At 41.8% G+C, this 21,356-nt stretch overlaps 1 protein-coding gene across 1 annotated transcript in view; it reads right to left on the bottom strand.

The window, feature by feature from the left end:
- The window catches only part of PHACTR4 (phosphatase and actin regulator 4), a 117,449-nt gene that overhangs the window by 10,170 nt on the left and 85,923 nt on the right, over window positions 1-21,356 (bottom strand). The window contains 7 exon segments of the mRNA XM_021095668.1: window positions 886-941; window positions 6,032-6,185; window positions 6,935-7,122; window positions 8,779-9,382; window positions 14,945-15,340; window positions 15,865-15,912; window positions 15,915-16,028. Coding sequence (XP_020951327.1) covers window positions 886-941; window positions 6,032-6,185; window positions 6,935-7,122; window positions 8,779-9,382; window positions 14,945-15,340; window positions 15,865-15,912; window positions 15,915-16,028 — 1,560 coding nt within the window.

Raw genomic sequence — 21,356 nt, 5'->3', positions numbered from 1 at the left:
TCCTTAATCCACCGAGCAAGGCCAGGGATTGAACGCGCATCCTCATGGATACTAGTCAGGTTTGTTAACTGCTGAGTGGGAACTCCTAGTGTGGAGGTTTTTAAGGACAAATTTCACCCTATAATCCGGAAAAGTAAATCTGCACTGGATTAAAATGCTATTTCAGGAAGTCAATTACATGAACAGAAAGCAAATTAAATACATGGTCCTATTTTGTGACTTCAGAGGTATGAAAAGTCTTAAAAGATGAACAAGGCAGAACAACTGCTGCATTTGGAACTTGCTCTGGGTCTCAGATTCCATTAAGAACAGAAAAGTCCACTCCAGTACACAACCATTACCTCACTTCTCCTAAGACAGAGAAAAGGTGGACAGTACATACTATCAAACCTTTCCAAATACCCAAAGTAGTCTCAGGATACTGTGAGAACATTCAAACACAATTTTCTGGAGTATCCCAGTATACTAAACAATACCATAATGATGAATTGTAAAGGTGAGCTCTGTTCTTTCAGGAGCAAAAAAGTAAAAAGAGTCCTTCCTTCCTTTTTCTTAAGGTCTGCACCTGTGGCATACGGAAGTTCTCAGGCTAGAGGTCGAACTGGAGCTGCGGCTGCTGGCCTACACCACAGCCACAGCAACTCAAGATTTGAGCCATGTCTGTGACCTTAGCTCACAGCCAAGCAGATTCTTAACCCACTGAGTGGGGCCAGGGATTGAACCCGCAATCTCATGGATACTTAACCTACTGAGCCACAACAGGAAGTCTTTAACAGTCCTTCCTTGGCTAGGATATTCTCTCCTTGACCCTTGTACAAAATGCTTCTCTTTTCCGATATATATATTAAAGTCAGAGATAAACTTCATTTCCACAGCTAGACTCACGTTGTAGTATGTTTCGTTGTTCCAGTTCTTCTGGTGTTGGTCTTTGACTCAGTCGTCTAAAAAAGGAGATAAATAAGAGTACTGTCTATGTTAAACTTCCCAATCCTGTACAAAGATCAGTTTTGGTCTCAATTTATATTAGCCCATATACTAGAAAGAAATCAATAAATTTTCAAACTTTTGATATTTCATTTGTTTATAAAACAATTTTCACACTGAAAGTGTTAATACATTTTTTTTTTGGCTGTGCCCATGGTATGTGGAACTTCCTGGGCCAGGGATGGAACCCAGGCCACAAGTAGTGACACAAGCTGCTGCAGTGACAAGGCTGGATCCTTAATCTGCTGTGCCACAAGGGAACTCCTGAAAGTGGTTTTTTTCTTTCTTTTTTTTTTTTTCCTGTCTTTTTGCTTTTTCTGGGTCCGCTCCCGTGGCATATGGAGGTTCCCAGGCTAGGGGTCTAATCGGAGCTATAGCCGCTGGCCTACACCAAAGCCACAGCAACGTGGGATCTGAAGCCGCGTCTGCGACCTACACCACAGCTCACGGCAACACTGGATCCTTAACCCACTGAGCAAGGTCAGGGATCAAACCCTTGACCTCATAGTTCCTGGTTGGATTCGTTAACCACTGAGCCACAATGGGAACTCCCTGAAAGTGTTAATACAGAGAATTATAAGGCAAAAAGGTATCGTACAGGCAAACAGGCCAGGATTTCAGTTCTAGTTCTGACACCAACAAGCCCTACCACCACAAAAAAGCTCAGTTAGATCCTAAGTGTACTCATGTGTAAAGTGAGGATCTGAACTGGACTGGTGGCTCCCAAACAGACCTGCAGATCCTCAAGGATATGAACAAAAATTCTGATTCAGGAAACCAAGATGAGGACTGAGATTTGCATTTACAATGCTTCCCATATGACTCTCATGTCCCTCTCTTGATTTCTAAACCAGGGGCTGAAGAACCACAGGAATTTAAGGTGGTCTCTTTCAGAGTTATATTCTGTAAATCTATGATCTTAATTTCGGTTTATCTCTGATACCTGGTTTCTCACTTCATCCCCAGTTCTGAGATGACACCAATTACAACCTGTCATTCCTGAATCAGAAAGTATTTTGTTTCTTACCTTTAAAGTACAGTTCTCAGATAGTATCTGAACTATATTCTAGTAACTCTTCAGTTGCATGGAAAACTCCCAAATCCATTTTATATACAATTTACAACTTAATGTATTTCAAAAGTATTTTTTTGTTGTTGTTCCTCTTGACCTTCTTTTTTCAATGTTCATCTAAAAAAACACTACACCCAAAAAACCACCACAGCTTTACTAAGATATGTGACATGTGATAAATTATATGATTTCATATTTGGACATATGTACATATCTGCAAAATCACCACTACAGTCATGATAAGGAACATATCATCACCCTTGTTTTCTCAATGAAAACTGTCTTTGTTACTTTTGTCAAAAATGAGTTACACAGGATTTCATGTTGTGGCTCAGTGGTAAAGAACCTGACTAGTATCCATGAGGTTGCGGGTTTGATCCCTGACCCCGCCAGTGGGTTAAAGATCCAGTATTGCCATAAGCTGTGGTGTAGATCACAGACACAGCTCGGATCTGGCATCCTGTGGCTGTGGCTGTGTGGCCAGCAGCTGTAGCTCTGATTCCACCCCTAGCCTGGGAACTTCCATACGCCATAGGTGCGGCCCTAAAAAGCCAAAAAAAAAAAAAAAGTTGTACATATGTGGGGTGGGTCTATTTCCTGGCTCTCTTTCTGTTGCACTGACTTCTCTATCTTTATGTCCATACCATACCATTTAGGTTACTTTAGCTTTATAATATACTTAAAATAAGAAAGTGTTGGTCCTACAAACCTGTTCTTTTTCACAGTTGCTTTATATTTCCCTAATAATTTTAGAATCAGTTTATCAATTAAGGCCTACTGGGGGTATTCTGTTTTTTGTTTGTTTGTTTGATTTTTAGGGCCACACCTGCAGCATATGGAAATTCCCAGGCTCGGGGTTGAATTGGACCTGCAGCTGTCTGCCTATGCCACAGCAACATGGGATCCAAGCTGTTTTCAACCTACACCACAGCTCATGGCAATGCTGGATACTTAACCCACTAAATGAGCCCAGGGATGGAACCCGCATTCTCATCCATACTAGTTGGATTCATTCCCACTGCACCATAATGGGAACTCCCACTGGGGGTATTTTGATTGGAACTGTGCTAAATCTATTGACATCTTAACAATATTGAGACTTTTTTTTCTTCTCTCTCTCTTTTTTTTTTTTTTTAATTTTTTTTCCTTTTACTTTTTTTTTTGTTTGTTTTTTGGCTTTTTGTCTTTTCCGGAGCCGCTCTGGCGGCATATGGAGATTCCCGGGCTAGGGGTCGAATCGGAGCTGTAGGCACTGGCCTACGCCAGAACCACAGCAATGTGGGATCCGAGCTGCGTCTGCAACCTACACCACAGCTCATGGCAACGCTGGGTCCTTAACCCACTGAGCAAGGCCAGGGATTGAACCCACAACCTCATGATTCCTAGTCGTATTTGTTAACCACTGCACCACGACGGGAACTCCTTTTTTTTTGTCTTTTTAGTGCCATATCCACGGCATATGGAAGTTCTCAGGCTAGGGGTCCAATTGGAGCTGTAGCTACCACCCTATGCCATAGCCACAGCAATTCGAGGTCCGAGCCAAGTCTGCAACCTACACCATAGCTCACAGCAACACCAGATCCTTAACCCATTGAGTGAGGCCAGGGATCGAACCTGCATCCTCATGGATACTAGTCAGATTCGTTTCTGCCGAGCCAGACAGGAACTCCTTTTTTTTCTTTTTTATGGCTACACCTTCAGCAATGGAAGTTCCTGGGCTAAGGGTCAAATTGGAGCTGCAGCTGCAGGCCTACGCCACAGCCTACGCCAGATCCAAGCTGCATGTACGACCTACAAAGTTGCGGCAATGCTGGATATTTAACTCACTGAGTGAGGCCAGGGATCGAACCCACATCCTCACGGAAACTACATCAGGTCCTTAACCTACTGAGCCACAATGGGAACTCCAGTACTGAGACTTCTGATTCATGAATATATTACTTCGCTCCATTTACTTAGCTTTACTTTGCTTTCTTTGGTAGTATTTTATACTTTCCAGTATACAGGTCATACACAATCTTTTGTCAGGTTTATTCATAAATATTTAAAGGTTTTTTCTTTTGGCCACACCTACAGCATGTGGAATTTCCTGGGCCAGGGATCAAACCTGTGCCACAGCAGTGACCCAAGACACTGCAGTGACAGCACTGGATCCTTAATTCACTGTGCCACAAGAGAACTCATATTTATTTTTTTGTTTGTTTTTTTAGGATCCCACTTGTGGCATATGGAAATTCCCAGGCTAGGGGTTGAATCAGAGCTATAGCTGCTGGCCTACATCACAGCCATAGCAATGAGGGATTTGAGCCAAGTCTGTGACCTGCACCACAACTCATGGCAATGCTGGATCCTTAAACCCACTGAGTGAGGCCAGGGATAGAACTTGTGTCCATGGATACTAGTTGGGTTCTTAACCCACAATGGGAACTCTGAGAACTCATATTTAAAGATTTTTTTTTTTTTTTTTTTTGTCTTTTTGTTATTGTTGTTGTTGCTATTTCTTGGGCCGCTCCCGCGGCATATGGAGCCCCTAGCTCCCAGGCTAGGGGTTGAATCGGAGCTGTAGCCACCGGCCTACGTCAGAGCCACAGCAATGCGGGATCCGAGCCGCATCTGCAACCTACACCACAGGTCACGGCAACACCGGATCGTTAACCCACTGAGCAAGGGCAGGGACCGAACCCGCAACCTCATGGTTCCTAGTCGGATTTGTTAACCACTGCGCCATGACGGGAACTCCTCATATTTAAAGATTTTTGATGCTATTGTAAATTTTTATTATAAATGTTAATCTCATATTTTTACTTTTTGTTTTTTAGGGCCAAACCTGCAGCATATATAAGTTCCCAGGCAAGGAGTTGAATCAGAGGTGCAGCTGCCAGCCTACACCACAGCCATACAACACAGGGATCCAAGCCACGTCTGTGACCTATACCACAGCTAATGGCAATGCTGGATCTTTAACCCACTGAGTGAGGCCAGGGATCAAACTCAGGGATTGAACCTGAGTCGTCATGTTGGGGTTGTAAACTGCTGTGCCAAAACGGGAACTCCAAAATTCCCTGTTCTTAACTAATACTTAATCTTTTTTTTTTTTTTTGGCCATGTCTATGGCGTGTGGAAGTTCCTGGGACAGGGATTGAATCTGTGCCACGACAGTGACCTGAGCCACTGGAGTGACAACGGGGGATCCTTAACCCACTGTGCCACAAGGGAACTCCAACTAATTCCTGATCTTGATGGTCTCTTGTGGCTACAGAGGCACATGGTTCAGTATTAAGGCTGCCATCTTGGCCAACAGCAAAGCCACTATCGGCAGGAGGGAAAAATATATTTTAATTAGCAGGCATCGTTAGTTATTTTTAAGGGATATTGCCAAGAGTTCCACCTCCTTTTCCTTACTGTACTAAGAAAAACAACTGAGGCGGGCAAACAACTTATCTGTAAACCTGGACTCTATATGGACTCACTCTGTCTGTAAAGCTGGCCTGCATTCAGATTCTCTATGATTTTAGTTCCAGCTGACTTGAAAAATATACTGACACTGTGAAAAAAAGCAGTTACATGGAACATGTGAGATAGATACAATGGAAAGTATGGGTGTGATCTTTAATTGGGCTGGAACATCATGGTTGAGCAACCTGATAAATGCCAGAGGAGCCTTGCTGTCCTTGAAACCCTGAATTCTCTAGAAACTTTGAAAAAACATATTTATGTCTATCTAATGGTGTAAAGCTGTGAGATATGTCTATCTTACGGTTTATAGCTCTGAGAACCATTTAATGCCTTAATTTCCAAGTTCTTAGAAGATACCCAACTGTGTACGATACGTATTTTAAAAAATTATGCTATTTCTAAAATTAAAAAAAAAAAAAAAAAAAAGATAAATGAATGCTCCACCACAAAGTCTCGAAGACATATACTGGCATAATCAAATCAAATCAAATCAAATCAATCGATTCAGCAAAGACCTACCGGATTAGCGTGTTCCCAATCTGGTGCCGTATTTCATTCCATTCTTCTCTGCTTTTTCGAGGCCAAGAATTCATGTTCATCTCTGGTTCACTGGGTCTATGGTTCAACTTCATCGCCAGAGTGTCTTTCCTTTTCACTTTATTGGCCAGAGCACCTTTGCAAAAGGAAAAGAAAAACATGCAGAGGCTTAACGCTCAGTCTTATCTGGAGCTGGGTAAGAGTCTGAACAAACAACATCATAACGCCCAGCTTTCTACTTGGCCTCCAATGACCCACCTAACTTAGAGGTGGGAGCAAAGCTGAAGATATCTAAAACTCTTTGTAGCAGATGGACTCAGGCTAAAGACATCTCCTTTCCACTAGCTCTCTCCAAATTTTTCTCCTTAGTAAGAGTTGCTGGGGGGGATAACGAAAGCATGGGAGAGGCTCTGAATTACAACAGAGAGGCATTCACACTAACACCCTCAGAAGGTTCCTACTCCTAAAGCTGCTTTCTACTCTGAGGAATCAGGATTCTATTTGCAGATTTGAGGACAAGAATATGTTTTGTTCTTTACCCCATGAATACAGTAAGGAAACCATTCCTTTTGTCTTCTCCACAAAGCCCAAATACCAACTTTCCTTTACTCCACATTCTTTACTAATATCAAGATAAATAATTCTAAAATCAAACCAAACTGATATATGTCTGACTGACTCAATCTACTGGGTCCCCTCTCATTGGCTTGTTATAACAAGGGGTACAGCAGGGACAAGAGTCCCTCACAGCAGCTTCCAACAGCAGTCAGCCAGATGACTCGATGAGAGAGGGTGCCTGCTTCCATTCACCTTACACTTGCTAAGACCAGTACATAGCTTTGTCCATAAAAGAAACTTCTCCTTTGCTTTCCGGCCCTTTCTTACTGTGATGATTTTCATCTTCATCCTCTTCATCTCGGTACTGAATGGGGCCTTCTGAATCTGAGTCACTCTCTTTCTCTTCCTCTTCCTCCTGCAGACACTGTGGTAATTTAGGAACAACTGAGGTAGATACTACATCTTCATCGAATGCAAATAGGTGGACTTGCTCCTCTTCTTCTTCATCGTCTGGACTAACAAATTAACATAATTACATTTTCCTCTCAGAGACATAAAAAAATAACTGATTTGCAAGGCAAAGTATTGAATAACTATGAAAAATAATGAACAAAATGATTTATAGTTTCTTCTCTTAACTTTTACACTCTTGCTAACCCCAGCTGCCACCTATGCCACAGCTACGGCAGTGCTGGATTCTTTAACCCACTGTGCTCTGCCAGGGATTGAACCTGTGTCCTGGTGCTATAGAAAAGCTGCCAACCCCATTGCACCAGAGCGGGAACTCCTAAGCGGCTCTGGTTTCAAACCCCAGCTCTACAGTTTATTTACTAGCTTGTAAGTTACTCAGTTTTTCTGTAAATGGGAATGAGATCTACCATTTCAGCTTGTTGTGAGAATGAAATAAGACAAATTCTAGAATATACTAGTGCCTGACACAGAGAGAGCCCTGAAGGTCTGTATATAAGATGCAATATATTTGCTTCGATTAAATGAGAAAATTACACAGTATTTAACACAGTATTTGGCTCATGGAAGATACTCAAAATACTTAACCCATTTCCCTTTGGTTTGATAATGGAGTAGGACAAAATGATAATCTAAACCAAGGAAGCAAAGAGAGGTAAAGATGAAAACTAGTTACTTCCCTTATACTCTAGAGGCATAAAACTATGACTTAGTCTACCTCAAACTCAGGATGCTGTAACAGCTGTATAATTCTTTTAGTTAGTAAGACAAATTTCCAACCTGCCAAAAAGTGTTGATCTTCAGCCACAATTTGTCTGACATTCACCTTTTTTTTTTTTTTTTTTTTTTTTAAATGGCAACACCTGGAGCATATGGAAGTTCCCTGGCCAGGAACTGAATCTGACCCACAGCTGGGACCCAAGCCACAGCTACAGCAACGCCAGGTCCTTTAACCCACCGTGCCAGGATGGAACCTGCCACTCTGCAGCAACCCAAGATGCTACAGTCAGGTTTTTAACCTACTGTGAGACAACGGTAACGCCTTGTCTGAATTTTAAAAAGACAAAGTAGGTATAAGTACCAATGCTATTGTGAACAGATTCAGCGTTTGGGGAGAGATGAGGGAGAGAAGATGAGCAGTTCCCATCTATGGGGCTGGAATAACTGAACTAACTTTCAGAGCATTCCCTTCTCTTTCTCTAGGCTTCTCTCTGTCCCTCTCTATCAAGTCTGTGTGCCAGGCATTAGAGCTTTCAGATTTTGTCTAATTTCATTCTTGCAAGCCTATGAGCTATTATTCCTGCACACAGGTTAGAAAACTAAAGAACAGGAAGGTTAAGTAACATATACTACTGGAAACAAGTAAGTAAGAGGCAGAGCTGAGATTTGAACCCAGAGTTGCTTACTCCAAGGTCAGTGTTCTTCAGCACCATGTTACACTGCTTCCCTTCTATCATATAAAAATACACAGCGCTTTTAAGTTTCACGTACAAAAGTTTATAATTTTTTCAAATCATCATGGAAATTTCTGCTATGGAAAAAATTTATAGAAATTAGGAGGGTAAAAAAGTCCAAATTCAAGAACATATCCTATTTATTGGGTATTCTTAATTTATTCACATTTCCTCTTTATAAGTTATTGTTTCCAAGAAGGCCTAACAAGTGTAAAGAAGGAACAAGAAGCAAGCTTTAAAGTCACTCACACTTTTAACATTTCAATAGTGATGGGAAGTGACCTGGTCCGACCCAGGGTACCGCTGTCCTCAGAAAAGTTGTCACTGTTCTCGAAGAGCAACGAATGAGCTCTATGAGAGCCCTCCAAGGGAGGAGTCATGGGAAGTGGGCTGGTCAGGGCCTGCTGGATTCGGATATGCAGTGGGACTGGGGGCAGCCTAGGGGGTACGCGGGGCTCCCCAAAGCTATGGTCCAACATCCTCTTGGGTACTTCCTTTTTCTGACTTTCCTGCTGCAGATCCTCCTGGGGTAGATCTAAGGAAGGTGGAAACTCAATTTCTGGCACAACTCGAAAAGTCTTAGCAGGGAACGGAGGGGACTGAGGGGGTTCTGGAGGTATATGAGTAGGCAGCGGAGGGGATGGAGAGGGTGGGGGGATCATCAGCAGTGGTTCGAAGCCCACGGAGTATGTGCTCTTCTCTCTCTGATCTTGTGGTGCTTTTGTGGTGGTGGCAACGGTGGCAGCAGACTCTGAGGTGGATACCAAGGTTGATGGAATGCCTCTCTTAGGTGGTAAAGGTGGGGAAGGCTTTGATGACAATGTACTATTGTTTATTGCTTGAGAAAGTTCAGCTGGAAAAGAGAAAGCAACATTTCAATTTAAGATGACTCTACAATACTTTGAAGGGACCAGCCCAGAGCCTAGAATCAGAGCTAAGCTCAGTCCCTTTTTTTTTTTTTTTTTTGTCTCTTTAGGGCAGTACCCATGTCATATGGAGGTTCCCAGGGTATGGGTCGAATTGGAGCTGTAGCAGCTGGCTTACACCACTGCCACAGCAACACAGGATCTGAGATGCGCCTGTGACCTACACCACAGCCCAGGGAAATGCCGGATCCTTAATCCACTGAGTGACGCCAGGGATTGAACCCAAATCCTCATGGATGCTAGTTGGGTTCGTTAACTGCTGAGCCACAATGGGAACTCCTGGGTAATTTCGCTTTTTTTTTTTTGTCTTTATGCCATTTCTTGGGCCGATCCCGTGGCATATGGAGGTTCCCAGGCTAGGGGTTGAATAGGAGCTGTAGCCGCCGGCCTACACCAGAGCCACAGCAACGTGGGAAAAATTCTTGAGTTCTATTTCTGAAATAGCAAAGCTGCTCCCAAATTGTGCTCAGTTTAGAATGTAAGATACACTTATATTGCATATGTCACTCAAAGGTTTCCAATTGGTCCAATCATATTGTAGATCCAAATGATTTTATTTAATTTCTAATTTTCTTTCATAACTTGATTTTTTTTTGGGGGGGTGCACCTGCAGCACATGGAAGTTCCTGGGCCAGGGATTCAACCCATACCACGGAAGTAACCATGGCAGATCCTTAAGCCACTGAGCCACCAGGGCCTTGATAGTTTTTTTTGTTTTGTTTTTTGTTTTTGCTTTTTAGGGCCTTATCTGTGGCATATGGAAGTTCCTGGGCTAGGAGTTAAATCAGAGCTACAGCCGCAGGCTTAAACCACAGCCACAGCAATGTGGGTTCTGAGCCATGTCTGCAACTGCAGCATAGCTCATGGCAATGCTGGATCCCCGATCCACTAAGTGAGGCTAGGGATCAAACCTGTATCCTCATGGATAACTCCCTGATAATGTTTTAATGTCATTCTTCATAAGCAAAATTTTAAAAGGAATTCTTAGGAAAATATTGCATTTACATACAAAAGAAGATTTAAAAATGTGAGTTTTAGGACCAATGAAAGAGAGATTTTTTGATAGACTGGATTTTATCTGCTGGTCTAAAAATGGCAGTTATTGGAGTTCCTGTCATGGCTCAGTGGTTAACGAATCCGACTGGGAACCATGAGGTTGCGGGTTTGATCCCTGGCCTTGCTCAGTGGGTTAAGGATTCGGCGTTGCCGTGAGCTGTGGTGTAGGTTGCAGACATGGCTCAGATCCTGAGTTGCTGTGGCCCTGGTGTAGGCTGGTGGCTACGGCTCTGATTAGACCCCTAGCCTGGGAACCTCCACATGCCGCAGAAGCGGCCCTAGAAATGTCAAAAAAGACAAAATAAATAAATAAATAAAAATAAAAATAGCAGTTATTATTGGAGTTCCCATTGTGGCTCAGTGGTAATGAAGCTGAGGATGCGGGTTCCATCGCTGGCCTCACTCAGTGAGTTAAGGCTCCGGCATTGCTGTGAACTGTGGTGTAGGTCACAGATTCAGCTCGGATCCAAGTTGTTGTGGCTGTGGTGTAGGCCAGTAGCTGCAGCAGTTCCAGTTCAACCCCTAGCCTGGGAACTTCCATATGCTACAGATAAGGCCTTAAAAAGCCAAAATAAAAAGTAGTTAGCTATTTTAGCTATGGAAAACTCACTCTTGAAAAGACCAAATTTGAGTATTTTAACATTTGAATTGATAAAGTAAATTACTTTTGGTAATATAAGGAAAACATATACCTGTAAAGTTAAGGAAGTGACCTCTGGTACATATCCCCATATAGCTAAAATGGCATTTAGCTGTAGTTTTATGGCAAAGATGCCAGAATGTTCATTGGAGGGGTTACAAATTCTCTCCATCTGTTGTTATTTATGGTGGTCCTTCCTTAGTCCTAATACTCCTAATTAGTCCTTAGTCCTAGAACTATTATACCTGTTAGCAGACATAGCAATATCTAAAGCAGTGGTTTCCAAATGCTTGGATTTCATGGACCAATACTATTAAAAAGAAATTCCTGGAGTTCCCATCATGGCACAGGGGAAATGAATCCGACTAGGAACCATGAGGTTGCGGGTTCAATCCCTGGCCTCGCACAGTGGGTCAAGGATCTGGCATTGCCATGAGCTGTGGTGTAGGTTGCAGACATGGCTCGGATCCCATGTTGCTGTAGCTGTGGCATAGGCCAGCAGCTGTAGCTCCTATTAGACCCGCAGCATGGGAACCTCCACATGCCACAGGTATGGCTCTAAAAAGCAGAAAAAAAAAAAAAAAAAAAGAAATTCTTGACCAATCTCAGGTTGTCAATTTTTATTATTCTCAACATAATCATTTCATGAAAGAAGTGGCCTTTTAACACCAAAGAATTAGGAAGGTCCATAATTTCAGAGTAAAGGACAGTTCTTTATTTTTAAATTTTTTTTTTATTTTTGCCTTTTCTAGGGCCGCTCCCACGGCATATGGAGGTTCCCAGGCTAGGGGTCTAATCTGGAGATGTAGCCTCTGGCAAGAGCCACAGGAATGCCAGATCTGCTATGAGTCTGAGGTCTACACCACAACTCAGGGCAACGCCGGATTCTTAACCCACTGAGCAAGGCCAGGGATTGAACCTGAAACCTCATGGTGTCAAAGTCGGATTCGTTAACCACTGAGCCACGATGGGAACTCCAAGGACAGTTCTTTAAATCAGATTTATTTAATCTTAATAAAAACTCTGTGAACTGTCCTATTTTTCTCTTTCTGCTGAAGACCACTCATGGAGTCATGCTGATCCCTAAGTCACACTTTGGGCTGCTTTGGGCTTTTCACCTGAAGCCAAGGGCAGTCACTGAAGTTTAACCCAGGATATAGTACAGACATTATCATTTTTTATGTTGTCTTGCCCTGAAAAGGGTGGAGAGCTACTGATTTAGAGCAGTGGTTCTCGAGGGGTGGTCCCCATATATGCAGAATCAGCATCATCTGAGAACTCATTAGAAATGCAATTTCTGAGAACTATGTCTAGATACTCATGTTGCAACAGAAGAAAGGGTGGGGGAAAAATGTAATTGCAATGTATACATGTAAGGATAACCCGACCCCTTTGCTGTACAGTGGGAAAAAAAATAAAAAATAAAAAATAAAAAAAAAAGAAATGCAATTTCTCATGCACTACCCCAGATTTATTGAATCAGAAACTTTAAGGGCAGAGCCAAATACTCCGTGCTTTAATAAGCCCTCCAAGGTAATCATGATGAGAACACAGTCTAGATAATAGTTTGAACACACAGGTGTACAGGACAGAGGTCTGTACTCCAGGGTGGAAAAGCTTATGTTTGGTTTCTATCTCTCACTAATTGCAACCTTGAGTGAATCACACCTTCTTCCTGTTCTTATTGCCCTAGCCATATAATAGATAAAATAGATAAAACTTTACAAGGAGGTTTTGAAAATAAGTATATGAAAGCGCCTTGATCCTTAGAGATAAGTCAACACAGCCCTATTTATCTAAGGTGGTAATAATGACCTTCATCCTGTTTTTATCAAGCTACTCCAACCTGTTATACTCACAATGAACTCTAAGCCTGTTTTTCAAGGTTCTAGACACTCCACACTATTTGGTTAATTAGGCATTTAATGAGCATACTTTTCTTTTTTTAAACATGACCGCACCCAAGGCATGTGGAAGTTTCAGGCAAGGGACTGAATAAGAGCCACAGCTGTGACCTACACTGCAGCTGTGGCAATGCTGGATCCTTTATAACCCACTGCGCTGGGTAGCACTTGAACTGTGCCTCCGCAGTGACCCAAGCCGCTGCAGTCAGATTCTTAACCCACTGTGTCACAGCAGGAACTCCAAGAACGTACTTTAAAAAAAAAATTTTTTTTTTTGGTCTTTTTTTTGCCTTTTTTAGGGCCGCTCCCACGGCATATGGAGGTTCCCAGGCTAGGGGTCTAATGAGAGCTGTAGCCACCGGCCTACGCCAGAGCCACAGCAATGCAGGATGAGCTGTGTCTTCGACCTACACCACAGCTCATGGCAACGCCGGATCCTTAACCCCCTGAGCAAGGCCAGGGATCGAACCCGAAACCTCATGGTTCCTAGTTGGATTTGTTAACCACTGTGCCACAATGGGAACTCCATTTTTTTTTTCCTTTTTTGAACGTACTTTTTATTTGTCCATTCAATCATTAACAAAAATTAAGAGGACTAAGCCTAATATAATTGTTCCTGAAAAACTACCTTTTTTCTCCTCCTCCCTTCCTTGAAAATTCCTCTAAATTTATATAAGAAACCTGACCTAGGAGTTCCCACTGTGGTGCAGTGGCATCAACGATGTCTCTACAGCAGCAGGGAAGTGAGTTCGACTCCCCATCTTTTACAGTGCGCTAAGGATGTGGTGCTGCCGAAACTCTGGCTTGGATTCGATCCCTGGCCTGAGAACTCCATACGCTGCAGGGCAGCCAAAAAAGAAAAAAAAGAAAAAAAGAAAAAGAAAACTGACCTAAATAGCACTTCAGGTAAATATTAAAAATTTACTAAACCAATAAAAATTTACAGGTAATCTTCTCTACTTTCTTTCTTCCGCCATTTATTTCACTAAGACTAGCATTCTTTTTTTTTTGTCTTTTTAGGGCCACACCCCATGCATATGGAGGTTCCCAGACTAGGGGTCTAATCAGAGCTGTAGCCGCTGGCCTACACCACAGCCATAGCAACACGGATCCGAGCCGGGTTTGCCACCTACACCACAGCTCATGGCAATGCCAGATCCTTAACCCACTGAGCGAGGCCAGGGATCGAACCTGCAACCTCATGGTTCCTGATTGGATTTGTTTCTGCTGCACCACAACAGGAACTCCAAGACTGGCATTCTTAACTCTCCTAAGATAAAACATGACTTCATCAGGACAATTTAAATAACTTTGCAGTTTCCCATGAAGGTACTATGCAAGACACTGAATCACAAGTTACACTGGCATCTATACAATAATTTTTTAATTTAATGGGTTTATGTTGAAGAAAAGCACTGGTAGTTTAAACTAGGTTAAAAACAAAACAAAACAAATCCTTTTCAGAGTTCCCTGGTGTCCTAAGGGTTAAAGGTTCAACATTGTCACTACGGTGGCTTGGGTTCGATCCCTGGCCCGGGAACTTCCATATGCCACGGGCATGGCCAAACAAACGTTTTCTACACATAGGTCAAATTCATTGCAGTCTTTACATGCCTAGTCCCAAACTATAAATAGTAGTTCAGAAACATTGTTTTAGGAAATAAATATTAATCCCCCCAAACTTGAACTTAAATTAGTGATATCTCTCCCCACTGTTTCCATTCATAGTCATCTCCTCATTTTCAAGACTTTTTTCTATATTGAAGGCATTCCAAGGGACAAATATGGAGAACTCTCTCATAGGCCAAATCAATATTGTACCAATCATCCAATAAAACAACCATCTAAAACAAAACCAAACCTAAAACTATGTAAATCTAAAGACTTACCAATAACCGGGTTGCTATTTCTGTGAGCTGGTTTAGGGGGCGGGATAGGGGGCTGCTTGGCAGGGGCTGTATGAGTGAGGCTTGGGGTAGCAGTAGTGTTAGTGCTGGCAGGAGCAGCTGGCAGAGTCCTGGGTGCTTGGGAAGGGGGGAGAGAGGAATTAACAGTTTTTGCTAGGTTTGTGGCAGCTATGGTGGCGGCAGGTGCTGGGGTGATGCCGGTGGTGGAGGTGGAGGAGATGGGTCTTGCTGTGCTGCCAGAGGAAGTGGCATCCTTTGCTTGCTCTTCATTTGCTTCATGAGAAGAGGACAAGTGTCTTTTAGGGGGAAGTAAAGGCTGTTTGGGTACATTCTCAGGAACGGATTCTGCTTCAGAATTAGGCTGGCTTCCAGTTGAGCCTGTATAGTCAAGAAATGATTTAAAAGGGAAGAGAGAGTTACAAGACAGACTGAAAAAGCTAACACATCTACAGCTTATGGTCAACACCATTCATTATTTAACTTATAGGTTAGTTTCCAGGCAAAGTTTCCCAACCTCAACATACTTAAGGTATATGACACTTTCTCAGTCAGTCAAAGGAGCTTGTTACGGTAGGGATTCTTTATACAGAGCCAAGCAGCTGGACACAGAGTCCCTTGGGTAGAGGAGGAGGAATGTGGAATGTGTAGCTTGAAAAACTCCTACAGGTATTTGATAGTAAACATCCTCTTCAATCCTTGAGAATCACAAACTTAGGTATTTTGTGAATACAGGAATACAGGAGAAATTCTACTGAAAACAACAACTAGTTGCAGAATTGCTAGAAAAGAACAGAGGTCCCTCTGGATTTTATTTCTCCTCTAGTTCTTGCAAACCCCTGAGGTAAACGAAAATGACCGATCCATGGCTCTTAAACTCTTCAGACTCTTCCAGAGTCTCTTACCTAGTCGCTTCTTTGGGTCCTCTTCTCGAATAGATTTCCCAAGACTTGTATTCTCCCTGGCTCTTCCTCTACTGGGACTGGACTAGAATATCTGGCACTTCCTATGGGGGTGGTATGGCCATTCTTTAACATGGCATGGCTCAACGTCCCTGGATCGTCATCACCTGCAAGATCCGAAAGAAAGAGCAAACTGATGGACTGGCGTGATCAGATAGAAGAGGTGGCGATGTCTAACTTTCCTTATCCCTTTATCTAACCCTCTTCCTGTTTCAGCTTATTATTTAGGTCTAAATTATTTGGATTTTATAGCAGTCATGAAAATAATTAATTCCTTTTTTCTGATAAACATTTGATTGTTTATTATGTGCCAGGTGCCTTGCTACATGAATAAGACACATTTATCGTAGTTAATTACAATGCTAAATGTTAAGAGCTGTAATGGATGAAATGCTATGGTAGGAATAAAGAAACAATTCTATTGAGGGTGGGAATGTGCTTAGAAAAAGCTTCACAGAAAGTGGTAGCTAAACTGGGTCTTAAAGGAGGAAGAGGAGCCTACCCCTTGATGGCAAGATGAACAAAGACCACGCAGAAAGAAGGAATAGTATGTATGAAGGTGTGAAATTATTTGACAACTAGTGTGGCCTGGCAGGAGAATAGATGCACATAAGAAAGAGTTAATAGTACTGGAAAGGCAGGCAAGAACCAGGCTATGGAGGGCACCAAACACCATTGTAAAAGAGCACTGACTGAATCCTGTAGGTAACAGAAAGCCAAAGAGTTAAAGTAGGAGAGAGACATGATCTGCTCCATGTTTTAGAAGGTTAACTCAGCCAAGGATGGATTAGGCAGTGACTGGGACAGGAAAACAAATAATGAGCTACTGTTAGAGTGTAAGTGAGAAATAGCAAAGGGTGCCTGAGAGCAGTGAGTGGACAGCAAGGGGTACAACTAAGAGATCAAAGGTAAACATAATACACATGACAAATTCCTATACATAAAACTACAAGAATGATCACTAGGCTGTAGGCGTTGTGATGACCACTCATCGCTATAAAACCTGTAGGTAAGATTATGTCATGGAGCTGGGGGGTGGGGGGATGTGTTTGGGCTTTGGGATGGAAATCTTGCGAAATCAGATTGTTATGATCATTATACAATTACAGATGTGATAAATTCATTTGAGTAATTAAAAAAAGGCAAAAAAAAAAAAGATTATGTCATGGAGCGATTAGACAAAAGTCCCTAGTTACTGCTTAGGTTTACTAGACTCCTTTGGAGGAGAGAACTGAAAAACTGAGGTTAGAGACTGAAAACTGTCTCACCTCCTAGTGTCATGGGGAGTGGAACTAGGTAGTCTCTAGATGGTGTCATGGAGTCCTTCTTCTTTTTCCATAGTGAGATATTCTTCCTTTTTTTTTTTTTTTTTGGCCAAGCCTGAAGCATGGAGAAATTCTCAGGCCAGGCCTGAACTAAGCCACTTCAGTGACAATGCCAGATTCCTTAACCTGCTGAGCCACCAGGGAACTCCAGAGATACTTTTCATTTTAGCATCTCTTGAGTTGGTCCTGTGAGTTCTCATAAACTAGTTTCCCTCACCCCAATCCACCACTTCCTACTAGGAGATTAGACAGTAACATTCTTCAAACAGTCTCAATAAGAGACTGGCTAAAAGTACTGCAAAGTATAAGGCAAATGAGCACTGAATGAAAATGTACTTCTAAAGTGAAAGTACTGTGACAACTATTTTTTTTCTTCTACAACAGAGGAAAGGGCAAGATGACAACTATGCAAATGTAATAAGTTAATGCTTATGATAATGTAGTACAGCTTTAACAAAAATAGGATTTTCTAAAAAATAAAGCAATAAATCATTTCAAAACCAACAAAGACCCCTACTTTTGGAAAACACAGTGAAAGATTAAGAAACATTATTAATTAGTTTCCACTCAGCACATACCAGTAAAAGTGATTAGTTATCTCTCAAGTTACTTAATTGGGACTGTTTACTTTGAAGTAAAATTCCTTGTATTTAATGCAAAAACTTTGTGCTAATGGAGGACAGCAGAAGTAGTATCTGGCCTCTGATGTCCCCTAACCCCCAACTCAGAAAATGTGTTACATATTTTGTAATACACTCAAGTTAGAACCACAGTAAAGACAAAAGTCATATCTGAGTACAAAAAGAACTGGAAGGTTCAGATACTACTTTTAGCCTAACTAGAGACATTATAAGCTAGGCCCTAAAACCCATTTTTGAGTTTCTTCTTATAGGTCAGTTCTCTGGTTGGCAGATTGACGTCAGTGGCTACAATTCACTTATCAATTGGACCTTTGAAATTTTAGGCTAAAACCAAATTGGATCAAGAGCCAATAGGAAGCAGAGTTCCTGTTGTGGCTCAGCAGGTTAAGAATCTGACTAGTATCCATGAGGATGTGGGTTCAATCCCAGGCCTCTTGCTCAGTGGGTTAGAGGATCTGGCATTACCGTGAGCTATGGTGTATGCTGCAAATGCAGCTAGGATCTGGTGTTTCCGTGGCTGTGGTGTAGGCTGGCAGCTGTAGCTCTGATTCGACCCCTATCCTGGGAACTTGCATATGCCATACGTGTAGCCCTAAAAAGAAAAAAAAAAAAAAAGAGCCAATGGAAAACATGGCAAAAAAGACTGAATGAAGGTGAAAAACAAGAAAGACGTGAAGTATGGGGTTTGGTGAATAAGCAAGAAAGGTGAGAGGCAGGAGAGGGCATGGGGTGAGGAGTGGCTATCACAAAAAAGCAATGTTCAAAGGCACTGCAACTGAGGTCTTATAATTGTAGATACAGACCTAAAAACCTAGAATACTTCGTGTCCTACTGTAAAAAACAAATCCTCATGAAAAAAACAAAAGTTATACATGCTTGGAGTTCCTGTCATGGCTCAGTGGTAACGAACCCAGCTAGTATCCATGAGGACACGGGTTCCATTCCTGGCTTCGCTCAGCAGGTTAAGGATCCGGTGTTTCTATGAGCTTTGGTATAGGTCACAGACACGGCTCGGATCCTGTGTTGCTGTGGCTGTGGCTGTGGTGTAGGCCAGCAGCTACAGCTCTGAATCGACCCCTTACCTGGGAACTTCCATATGTCTTGGGTGCAGCCCTAAAAAGCCCCCCCCCAAAAAAAAAAGAAAAAAGAAAGAAAAAGTTACACATGCTTTTAACTAACCATGCTGAAAATTTAGAAAAATAGGAAAAAACCCTATATTCCCATTCCAATGCTAATAATATTTAGTATTTTTCCTTCAAGCTTTTTTTTTTCTTTTTGGGGTCATATCCATGGCATATGGAAGTTCCCAGGTTAGGGGTCGAATCAGAGCTATAGTTGCCAGCCTACACCACAGCCACAGCAATGTTGGATCCTTAACCCACTGAGTGAGGCCAGGGATCAAACCCTCATCCTCATGGATCCTAGTCGGGTTTGTTAACTGCTAAGCCTTGAAGTGAACTCCTTTTTCAGGCCTTTGAATTATGCTTTTATTTGCATCCAAACTCGGATTCTAAAGTAATAACATACATCACGGTAAGATGCAGATGGTAATGTCTTATCTTTTGCAAAATGGGAGAAAGATGATTGGAACAGAGAAACTGGCAGGATCTCTGATCCTGGTGTGTTCTCAGGCATATTAATTTTAGGTAAGAACACATCAAGGTTGATTCCCCTTGAAAAGACTTCATGTCCAGGGATACATGTAATTCCAATCCGAAGAACTACAGTTTACTTATTTTTATTTATTTATTGTCTTTTTAGGGCTGAACCTGTGGCATATGGAGGCTCCCAGGCTAGGGGTCTAATCGGTGCTACAGCTGCCGGCCTCTGTCATAGCCATACAGGAGCTGAGCCGCATCTGTGACCTACACCATAGCTCACGGCAACGCCGGATCCTTAACCCACTGAGCGAGGTCAGGGATTGAACCCAAATCCTCACAGAGACTACATCAGGTCCTCAACCTGCTGAGTCACAATGGGAACTCCAATATATTTTTTAAACTTGGCTTTCAGACTTTGTCTCATGCAAAGTAACTCTAATGAAGAGAAATGAAATGCAACCAATCTCAAGTCTTACTTTTCCGCCAAGGTGCTTCATAAAAGTCACACAATAGAGAAAGTCTTGATATTATTAAACCAGCAATGAGTGGTGAAATATCAAAACATGATCTTTACAATAGACAAGATTACAGCAGCAATATGGGTCTGGAGACAAACCTGGCATTAAAAAAAAAAAAAAAAAAAAAAAAGAAAAGAAAATGACACAATATTGTAGCTGGCCAAAGCTGAGGATGTACCGAGAGACAGAATGTTTGCCCAACAGTCCTTCACCAAGCACCCAAATGCAATTCCAAAGTTAAAGATAACAGCCAGGAGGAAAGAAAAAAGATCACAGCCAGATAAGGTAAGCACTTGGAAGGTAGGGTGAAGGAAGTTTTTTTTCCCTCAGCAAGAAACTGGACTTTAACATAGAAAATTAGGAGGTAATCATTGGAAGAAATAAAATCATTTCACGTTTACCCCCTAAGTTGAGATATCTTAAAAAAATCAATTATTCTCATTTATGTTTTAATATTTTTCCTTCCATTAGATACTTTCATTCCCACAAAATACATATGCCTACTTAATGCAATACAGGGGTGTGGAAGTGGGAGGTATAAAACTATTGAGGGCAGGATAGGCTCAAGGATATATTTTACAACGCAGGGAATACAGTCAATATTTTGCAATAGCTCTAAATGGAAAGTAATCTTTAAAAATTGTATAAAAAATATTTCTTCTTTAAATAAACATAGATGGTATGGTGTTGAATTCTATAGATACATCTTATCATTATTTAATTTTTTTTCATTGTCCAGTTTAACACCAGTAGAGAAAAATGTACAAAACAGAAACAGAACCCCCTCCCAAAAAAACCCCCATATCACAAGGATAATACTTGTGTGATCATCATGAACATTAATGTTTCTAAAACTCTGAAGCCTCCCTCTCTCCCCAGTAACTTACCTCTCCTTCCCCCCAACAAAGCAATCACTCACTCTCCTAACTCTTATGATAATGCTTTCTTTGCGTTTGTATTAGTTATCCAAAGAAATATGCATCTCCAAACACTTTTTTCTTTACACTTATAGAAATGTTACGATATATATTCTTTCATGATTGACTTCAATTGTTCAGTATTACTTATGAGATTCATATTATAAAGCATGCAGGGGTAGTTTGTTTTCATTGCTGTATAATATTTCATTTTAATCAACATTTCACAGGTTATTTATTTCACTACATGAACATGTAGGTTGTTTCCAATTTTGCTCTACTTTTTTTTTTTGCTTTTTAGGGCCACACCTGTGGCATATGGAAGTTTCCTGGCTAGGGGTCAAATCAGAGCTGCAGCTGCTGGCCTACCCAACAGCCACAGCAACTTGGGATCTGAGCTGAGTCTGTGACCTACACCACAGCTCATGGCAAA

This window comes from Sus scrofa, chromosome 6 (genome assembly GCF_000003025.6).
Source record: "Sus scrofa isolate TJ Tabasco breed Duroc chromosome 6, Sscrofa11.1, whole genome shotgun sequence".
In the NCBI taxonomy this organism is placed as follows: domain Eukaryota; kingdom Metazoa; phylum Chordata; class Mammalia; order Artiodactyla; family Suidae; genus Sus; species Sus scrofa.
The sequence above is the reverse complement of the archived record's forward strand: the minus strand, read 5'-3'. Positions and strand labels throughout refer to the sequence as shown.